This window comes from Limulus polyphemus, unplaced genomic scaffold (assembly GCF_000517525.1).
Source record: "Limulus polyphemus unplaced genomic scaffold, Limulus_polyphemus-2.1.2 Scaffold761, whole genome shotgun sequence".
NCBI lineage: Eukaryota > Metazoa > Arthropoda > Merostomata > Xiphosura > Limulidae > Limulus > Limulus polyphemus.
In genome coordinates, this window is record NW_013666371.1 from 133,554 (window position 1) to 144,439 (window position 10,886).

General features: G+C 32.7%; 1 protein-coding gene across 2 annotated transcripts in view; it reads right to left on the reverse strand.

The window, feature by feature from the left end:
• The window catches only part of LOC106460374 (eukaryotic translation initiation factor 4E transporter-like), a 74,748-nt gene that overhangs the window by 13,918 nt on the left and 49,944 nt on the right, over window positions 1-10,886 (reverse strand). For both annotated transcript variants that reach the window (XM_022387079.1, XM_022387078.1), the window contains exon 12: window positions 5,824-6,024. In XM_022387079.1, coding sequence (XP_022242787.1) covers window positions 5,824-6,024 — 201 coding nt within the window. The remainder of the gene's footprint in view (window positions 1-5,823; window positions 6,025-10,886) is intronic.

Genomic DNA, 10,886 nt, shown 5'->3' on the forward strand with positions numbered 1-10,886 from the left:
TTAAGAAACATTTGATAACTATTTGGACATTATATAGATTTCACATGTGAAATTTGAAAATTTCTGATGCACAAAAGTATTTTTTAACTTAAAATGAAAATTACTTTGCATGTTGGATAGGCAATGTGAAAAAAAAGAGCATGAGAAAAAATTGCTTTACAAACCTCAAGACTTAATAAAAAAATATTTTGCATAAGAAAACATTGTAATGTTTACTGATAATCTGCCAAATTTTGTTAATATACACTTACTAATTTAAAAGTTATTGCATGAAAACTATAACAAGCACAAAGAGGTTGAGGTTGGTCCCAGGGACTGAGCCTGTGCTGAAAAAGAATTAAAACTATTTTTCATAAAATGAAATTTATGTGAATTAAAACATTTAATTTTGGAATACAGCTTTTCATGTACATGGAATCTTTTTTCTAAAAAAACTAATAGGTTTGGGGGTCTGTGAAAAAAATTTTAAACTAAAAGAGGCTTTCGGGATACTAAAGTTTGAAAACCACTGGTCGAGCATTTATCACTTTCAAAGTATGGTTGGTTAGTGCAGATAATGCCCAAGTTGCACGAAACTTGAAAATAAAGAAACAAATTTATTTTGTGTTCCCTTTTGTCTGTTACATTCTCACATTCTAGAAAAAGTACCTGGCTTCGTTTGGGTTATTAGGTTGATGGTGTGTGTGTATTTTGAACCCATTTTAGCATATAAGTTTAACCTACATACTTTTTTGCTAAGCAACATGACATAAAACCATTGTAAGAATGCACTGTTACCAAAATGTACTAGCTTTTCTATATATTAGAAGTTGTTATACAAGGAACCATTTCTTTTCTAAGTGGTTTTTCACTAGCTTGACTCATTAAAAAGATGTGCACATGCATGTATGTGGATAAGTAATAATACCCAGGTGCAAAATTTCAGGTTTCTAAGTTCTTTCCTACGTGGTTTTTTGCTTGCTTACCTCACAAAAATATGTTTACGCATGTGGATAAGTAATAATACCCAGGTACACACCCTCATGGTCCACTTAGAATGGCTGCAAAATTTCAGGTTTCTAGGTTCTTTCTTTTTGGAGTTATGGCAGTAAAGGTTATTTTCTATGTGGTTTTTTGCTAGCATGCTTCATAAAAAGAAGTGCATGCACATCGCTAATTAATAATACCCAGCTGCACACCCTCAGGGTCCACTTAGTATTGGTGCAAAATTTCAGGTTTCTAGGTTCTTTCCTCTTGGAGCTATGGTGGTCACACATACACTGACACGCATGTGCTCTCGTACATGCACACACATGCGTGTCTGTCTGCAATTTCTATTTGTAATATAAGGAACCACTTATTTTCTATGTGGTCTTTAACTAGCTTGTTTCATTAAAAAGATGCACACACTCATGCGAGTACACATGTGAATAAGATAAGTAATAATACCCAGGTGCAAACCCTCAGGGTACACTTAGTATTGGTGCAAAATTTCAGGTTTCTAGGTTCTTTCCTCTTGGAGCTATGACAGTCACACATACACGTACATGTATGTGCAAGTTTGTGATTTCTATTTGTAATATAAAGAACCACTTCTTTTCTAGGTGGTTTTTTTGCTAACTCGCCTCATTAAAAAGATGCACATGCACATATGCATGTGGATAAGTAATAATACTCAGGTGCACACCCTCAGGGTCCACTTAGTATTGGTGCAAAATTTCAGGTTTCTAGGTTCTTTCCTCTTGGAGCTATGACAGTCACACATACACGTACATGTATGTGCAAGTTTGTGATTTCTATTTGTAATATAAAGAACCACTTCTTTTCTAGGTTGTTTTTTTGCTAACTCACCTCATTAAAAAGATGCACATGCACATATGCATGTGGATAAGTAATAATACTCAGGTGCACACCCTCAGGGTCCACTTAGCATGTGTGCCAAATTTCAGGCTTCTAGGTTCTTTTCTCACACAGACAGATTTAGTTTACTAAATTGAATACTTGAAATAAATAAAAATTATTTGAAGGACTAACAACAACCATACCAGAAATTAGGGTTAACTTTTACTTAGACTGAGTGCAAAAAACAAAATACAAAACCCACATGTAAGTACTAAATTTCTTAGTGGGGTTTACACAAACTACAAGTGGGTTACCATATTCAATATTTTGTTTTCTGTAATTTAAGCTATGAACTCATTCAGTGATTTCCAGTTTCTTATAGGGCTTTAGTAGTTAGAAATGATTCAAATAGCAATAAAATTAAATAAAAACAGATGTACAATGTTGGAAGCCTAAGGCTGTTTAGGATAAATAGCTGCAACTTCTGTTACAATTTTCAGTTATTCTATAGAAAGGGTAAATTGGATTTATTTCATATTCCTTCTGGTGATTACAAGATCTGTCAAATGGATCAAATCCTTATAGTGTTAGGGAAGAAAAACATTTTTTATGAAAAAAACTTGATATTCATGTAAGATGTTCTAGAGCAGGCCTTGACAAACCCCGGGCACCAAGTTGCCATGGAAACTCAAAAAATAGCCATGGCCCCTAATATTTTCTCACATTTTATTCGTGCATAGGACAATGCTAAATAGAACTCGAATCTAAAACATTTCTGGACTCTTGGAAGACCGGAACTATTTTCGTGTTCTTTGAGTCCAAAATCAAACTTTGTTTCTAGGATTTTAATGGTGGATTCAACATTTCATGTTTTTTCAGGAATGAAGTGTTGCAGTTGCACAACACATTACTAGTTTTCCACCATTTTGTTTTTTATCTTTCTCTCAATTCAACCAATCAGTGCACGTGTTTAGACACGGAAGGGACCAAAGGCAGTTAGTTCAGGCAATACTATCAAATGGTTGTTGATATCATGTGATTGTTAGCATACACTCATTTCTGTGAAAGTAAATAAATATACACTGGTGCCTTGATTATCTGTGCTGGTCAAGGGAAAGCAAAAAATCGTGGATAACAGAAACAGTGGATAATTGAGGCACTAATGTATCTCACTAGTTAGCCAACTGTTTAATCTAAATAAATCTTTTCAATATATTTAAATTCCTTGTTTTAAATTATAATCTTTTTACTGTCATTTAATCACATTATCATGAAAAAATATAAAAATCATAGCAATTATAATCATAAAAGCCAAGTGTCGGTTGGTCAGTGTCAGTCATTTATGCTCGATTTCTCTGAATTTCGCGAGTCCAATTCCACTTTTCCTCCTATAATACTTCCTCTTTTGATTGCCTATTCTCACTTTAGCTGAATTTAATCGTTAACATAGGCATAAATAGCTCCTAAATTTCAGCACTTCTTTTGCTATAGACATGAAAGTGCATTCGCACCCTATCAACGTCTGTGAACAATAAGTCAAATTATTGCAAATCTATGCTTGGGAATTATTATGAAAAAAACTTTGTTAAAACAGACTAAATATGCCACTTATCTGTAAGGAAGAGGACAATGCATAACTGGGCAACACCCCAACACAACCTGAACATGCTTCTGTGGTTGAAGCATAGAACAGCAGACGACAACTGAAGTTGAGTGAAACCTTTAAGAAATCTTAATGTGCATTTTGTGTGTTTTTGTACACTTTGTTTTTAATCACTAATCAAATAAAGTTAATCATGCTACAAATATTTTGTAATTCTGTCTTAACAGCTAAAAATAAGAGGCAAGGCTGGGCATGAACTGGCCAACTTACAATGTGAGCACACACCAGATTCTGCAAGAAAAGACCCCAGATATTATGCAACACCTAAAGTTTTGCAACCAAAATTAATTTGTGAGCAACAACTTCTCCAAAACATGTAAATTATTGTCTATTTTGAGAAAATATGGAAAAAAAAACCCCCGCAGATAATCGAGGATCATGGATAGTAGAGGCACAGATAATCAAGGCACTAGTGTAGTTCTCATTTCCCGGTACAAAAAATAGAGAAGTTAGGTTTGTTTGTTTGTTTTTTAATTTTGTGCAAAGCTACACGAGGGTTATCTGCACTCGCCATCCCTAATTTAGCAGTGTAAGACTAGAGGGAAGGCAACTAGTCATCACCACCCACCACCAACTCTAGAGCCACTCTTTTATCAGCAAATAGTGGGACTGACCGTCACATTATAACATCCCCACGGCTGAAAGGGCGAGCATGTTTGGTGGGATGGGGATTTAAACCTGTGACCCTCAGATTGAGAGTCAAGTGCCCTAATGACCTGGCCATGCTGGGCCTAGAAAAGTTAGGTTAGGCACGCCTGGCTTCTGAGTTTTTTGGCTGGCTCCTAGATCTAAAAATATTTGTTGAGGCCTGTTTCAGAGGTTATGTAAATGAAGTATTTTTTAAGATTAAAACTGCCCTGCACTTAGATTAGTTAGAGTCTGAGTCAGACTGACTAAGATAAATTCAGAAACAAATCTTTAATAGAAATACTTTATTAGAGAATGCCTTACATTTTAAAGAATGATGTATTGTTAGTTTTATTTTCATGGAAAAGAATGTGACATCAGTGGAAGGGGCAGTTATAGATTGTGTCAAAAATTCAAATTTTAGAGTCAAATTTAAAGTTCAAAAACATGTACTGATGATAAAAATATTGTTAACTGGCACATTGCTAAGTTACAGGAATATACAAAAGACTGTAAAAAATTGTGATGGCCAAAATTTGATTTCTCTCCAAATTTGCAATATTCTCTATGTATTAAAACCTAAAATAACAGGAATCTAACACTGTGTGGAGTAATTCTAAGTGAATACATGTTGTAAAACTTTTTTTATATGTGATTGATCTTAGATATATACGGAATTACCAAAGAACTTCAAAATTCCCAGTTTCTGACAATGATGGTAGATTAAACAATCTGATTCATCTGAATGACAATAAACCACAATTATCATGTGATCTATCACAGGTGATTTGGAAGTGCATAAAGAGTTTTTTGAGCTATACGAAGTTCCTTTGGTTGATGCTGCTTCAATTGAAACTTTTAACAAAGGTGTTTTTATCCAAGTGAACTTGTGTTTCGAGATGCTAAGGGGCTAATGATATGATGGGGCAAGTATTAAAAGTAACATTGGAGATTGCATTGTCAAAATAATTAGTGACCTTGAAATAAGGACAGTGTTTACTTACTGTTACAAGAATTTACTGAATCTTGTGACCAGTAATACTCTCAAGTAGTCCCAGGTAATGAAGGACTCACTAGAAACAACTTATGAAATTTGCTACTTCTCCAGTTCCTTTTCTGTTCATAGTACTTATAAATTCTTAAAACAGCTACTTGTCCAGTTCACAGTCTGTTTATAATAGTTACATTAGAAAGATTAATGTATAAAATAGGAAAAAAGGAAGATTTTAATATAACCCCAAATCACAATTTCTCATGATTTAAAACTGATAAAAATTTCATTGATCACCTCTTATTTCAACCATATTTGTGAGACTAATTACAAACAAGAGGGAATCCTCAATAGCTGTAGCACTTGAAATTCTTTTATGCAGGATTAGAGTAAATTAATCTATGAGACCTTTATTTTCCTTTTTATTAGCTATATTTTTAGTACAACAGTAATAACAAGTGTGGGGCGCGCATATCTGATTCCATTTTATTACTCATCAGGATCTCTACCAGTCTATGAGGATTTGATCTCCTGAGTCCAAAACTGTAATTAGATCTCATATTGGTCAAGAGATGATGGAGCTACAAGCTAAAAGTTTGTACTTGAAAAAACAACAACAACAAAAAACTCAGAGCCATTCTATGAGCCACTATGCCATGGCTAAGAACCTAATTTTTAAATAAACTGTTTCACTCATCAACTTATAATTATCAACACTTACTTTGATGACTCTGATGATTCTTATTTTTAAAGGTGTCAACAGAAACAACCGTGTTTCTAAAGATTTCCTGCTCTGACAGCCTAGACATTGGATTAAGATGTTTCTCATTCTTTTTGGTGTCAAGCATGCCAAAAGTATTCATCTGATATGGAAGTCTTAGAGATTGATCAAATGCTTGGGAATCCGTAAAATTTCTTGTTACTGGAAGAAAAAGCATATTAGTTAACACTCTTACTACAGGTCGATCTAGCCAAGTTTGTAGTTCCAAAGTGACCATCGGAATCTCCATACAAAAACTTAATATCTTTTGTGTATCTTCATGAAATTTGGCAAGCTTTCAGTAAACATTACACAAAAAAAATCTTATTTTCTAATTAAGTATTTATAATAAAACTTTTTTGTGAATATAAGGGTTAAAAGTGTTGATTAATCCAAGTGCAAATTGATTTTCATGTTAAGATTCAAAATACTTTTCTTCATTGAAAGTTGTCAAATTTTATTTGTGTAATCCCTAAAATCTCCTACATAAATATCAAACGTTTTTTCAGTAAAACTTAAAATTTTATGTTTTTTCTCTACTTTAACTTTCTATGCATTTGGTTGATTAGACCAATCTTGTCACCATCATAAAATAATAGGAAATAAATCTAAATTACCCTTTTTTCTTTGTAAAATATCTGCAAATTGTAACTGGACACTACAGTTGTTTATCCTAAATAGTTTAAAGTTTGTAACAATATGCATTTGTTTATACTAAATTTTATCATTTTATTGACCTTTGACCTGTGCCTAACTAATCATTCTACCACATTCTACTCAGCAAACATGTAGCTCAAGTTACATTACTAAATTATGTAAATAACGAGCTGCTTGCTAGCATACCTCATGAATTTATTTTATTTTTTCATTATCTTATCTTTTAAAATCTAATAAACTTTCTAATTTTTACATTTTAATTACTTTTATAACAATAAAAAAAGAATATACAGGAAAAACAAGAAATAAATCACTTACTCGTGACCTCATTTTTGTGCTGTCGGTTACCAATTAAAGTTAAACCTGCTTTTTATACAAATGTACTAGTACACTAGATAATTTTTATTTACTTACATAATGCACCTAAGAACTCAGAACAATAACATGCACAAAGCAAACAGTGTCTTCTAAGTATCATAATTTTTCTTGTTTTCCAACGATAGCATAAGAGCCTTTAAATCTTACTTTAAGCTTGTTGATCTTAAGGCTGCGAAAGAAAATTTCAAACTGAAGAACAAATAGACAATTCTCTGTACTGAAAACAATGTAATATAATACATTTGAGAGATTAAAACCTATGCTTTCTATTGTTTATAAATGATATAGTACAAAAAGTCAGAGAGAACTATTGGCAATTTGTGAAAGAGAAGATGGTCTAACTTACAACATAAACAAATAAGATTGAAGGCTATACAATTTTACTTTACCTTAGTAATATATATATATTTCAATGAGTAATTTACATTAAATTCCATACTTCTCAGAGGAGAGAAAAATAAATTAGAGAAGAGGGAAGACCTAGAGAACAAATGTCAATTTTCATACTAGAGGAGAGTGAACATTTTTAAAAGTATTTCCTTATAAAACTTGTATGATATTAATATATTATTCATTATGTTTCAATGCTAAGTTTATTACACTGCTTGTATTCACAGTAGTCTATGGCTTCAGTATTTCTTTTCAGAATGTAAACAATAACACTATTGAATATGGTTGTACAGCTACATACTGTCACCTAATCAAAAACATCTTAGGTGAGAAAAAACAGGTGCAACCAAAAAAGGATTGAGCGTGTGACTTAAAGGAATGAAATCAAAATTGGCAGTCAAACTGGTAGCCATGCTTAGAGCATTGATAAGAATTTTACAGCAAATATTCATTTATTAGTTAGCCAAGCCGTGTTTTTTGTTCAACTTGGGATACGATGGTGGGCAAAACAGAAAGTGGAAAATTGCTATCACTGCTAGTAATAAGACACAGTTGTCCTAAAGGTTGTTTTGGCTGCACAATACTGTGTATTGATTAACACTTAATTTTTCAGATGCATTAGAGGGTATGAATAACGACACAGGCAGGGTTTATTTTCAACTTTCACAACACAGACCTGTGAATTTTGAATTATAGGGAAAAAAATGATAAACTTAAAAAAAAAGAATATATATATAAATTACAATTTTATACTTTACAGTACTTAAAGCAGTATTCACAAATGTCATTGGACAAAGTCTTGTGTACACTGTTTACTTCACATTTTTATTTTTCACAATTTTCCTTCCCTGCTCTGTTGACTGACATAAGTGCATTCGCAAAGAAAACATTTGATTTGTAACTTCACATTTCATGAATATGGTATTGTTTTTCACTTAAAGTATCACAACATAGTAGGTTATATATTGATCAGTTTAAGCTTTCCACAGTGAACCTAGATATTCATGTATCCTATACTTTATTGTTTTAATATATCAAGCCATTTAACATCTGTTTAACCTAATGTTGTATGAACATTTCAGTTATGTATTTCAGTTATGCATTTCTGTCAAAAACTTCACTTAGAACTTTGTCAATCCAAATCTATATTTCTACAAATTTTTCTGCACTCATGTCACATTTTAAGCATCTTTTACAATAACACAATGAACAAATCCAGAAGAACAGGTACAATAACTGATTTAAACAATACAAAGTTTTTTTATACAACAAATACAAAGAGCAAAAGTATGCAATCAACATGATTTAAACCAATAACAGTTTTTGATACTAAATTTACATAGAGCTACAAAGAGAGGGATATCAAGAAATGTGAAGATGGAGTGAGAGAAAAAAAAAGGTAATTTGCCTATAGAAAAATAAAGATGTTAGAAAAAAGATGACAATGGAGATGGAAAAAAGTCCTTTACCTACACACAGGGGGCAGATCAGAAAGAATAATTCTTGATCTACATATAGGTGAGGAGAGGAGAAAGAGAACTGCTTTATCTATACACACGTTAATAAGGGGTTGATAAAGGCACTTAAAAAAACCAGTCATAACTTAATTTTGTAAGAGATACTACCCAGAATCAACTGTGGAGATGAAGTTATAAGTAGGTCATTAGGGCTAAATGCTAGGCTTAGGTTAGTATGTAAGGATGAACAGATTGGCTGGTTGGACTTATGGGATCAGTTCAGTGGGAGAAGGGAGCTTTTTGCAATGGATGGCTTACATTTAAACAGAATAGGGGCTGACTTGTTTGCTAAGGCTATTAACTCAGCTGTAAGGGAAGTTTTAAACTAGGACTAGACAGTGGTGAGGGCCAGGAAAAACTGAATGCAAAAAGAATAAGAGGCAGAGAAAAGTTTAGCATAGGAAATGAGTGTAGAAGTAGTTATAAGGATAGGCTTAATTGTTACTATTGTAATGCTAGAAGTATAAGAAATAAAATAGATGACTTCAGAGCACTGGTAGGAATGGAAGATTTTGATATAATGGGAATAAGTGAAACATGGTTAAACATAGATGATTTTGATGACAATTTCTTTTAAATACAGGGTTACAAGCTATCTAGGGATAGAATATTAAAGAGAGGAGGAAGAGTACCTTTATATGTGAAATGTGAGTTACATCTTGTTGAAGTTGAGGATATCAAAGACAATAGCAAAGAGACTGAATCCATTTGGGTTTCTATTAGTGAATATAAAGGGAAAAGGCTTTTAGTGGGAATTTGTTACAGACCACCAAATGATGCTGATGAATTTAGTGAGAAACTTTACAATGAGATTAAGATTTCAGCTGTTAACGAAGTCATAATCATGGGTGATTTTAATTTCAGGCATAGAGATTGGGAAATCCTTGAATCAAACAATGAGGGAGAAAGGTTTTTGGAAACTGTTCAGGATGGCTTCTTTCACCAGTTAGTCAAGAAACCAACTAGAAACAATGCTATTTTAGACTTAATGTTAATCTCAAATTGGGGAACATCTGGGTGCAAGCTATCATTGCTCTATTAAGTTCAATATTTTGCTGCATATGGAGATAGGGAATAATGATATTTTAGTCACAAATTTCAAAAGAGCAACTTTTGAAGGGATGCAACAAGAGTTATCTGTTGTGAATTGGGCAGCTGAGTTATTTGGAGACACTGATCAGATGTGGAAAATTTTTAAAGATATATATATTTAAATATTCAATGTAAACATATTTATAGTAGAAAGAAAAGGGTAGCTACAAGTGAAAAACCAGGTTGGCTCACAAAGAGTTTAAGAAATAAAATTAAAGAAAAGCATCATAAATGTAAATTGACTGGTATGACAGGAGACTTAGAAGATTATAGAAGATCAAGAAAGTTAATGAAACAGGAAATTAGGACATCAAAAAGGATGTATGAGAAAAAGTTGGCTGAAAATGTATAATTTAACAGTAAGGATTTCTGTAAATACATTAAGGGGAAACAAAATGTTAGGATAGGGATAGGACCCTTGAGGGATGATAAAGGAAGGCTAGTATCTGATGATTATGAGATGGCTGGGTTATCAGATTTTAATTTTTTTTGGTTTTTACTAATGAAAATTTAAGCAGTATTCCACATCTTGATCAGTTGATGAATGGAAACGAGATCAAACTAGCATTAATTCTGAGTTGGTTAAGAAAAAATTGGGAAGTTTAAAAAATGATAAGACTCCAGGGCCAGATAATATTTCTCCAAGAGTTTTGATGGAGGTTAAAGATTGGATATGTGAGCCACCTGCTACTATTTTTTGTCAGTCCTTAAATAGAGGGCAGGTACCAGGGGATTGGAAGTTAGCTAATGTAACTCCTCTTTTCAGAGGAGGTGATAAAAATTGTCCCAGTAATTATAATAGACCCATTAGTCTTAAGTCAGTTGTTGGAAAGATTTTGGAAAGTCTATTAAAAGATGCTTTGCAAAGTCATTTAAGAAAGTTTAGAATTTTATTGGATAGTCAACATGGTTTTCAGAAAGCATTTGACAAGGTGCCACATAAAAGGCTTGTAAAAAAATTAGCTCTATAGGTGTGGGTGATAAGTTAGC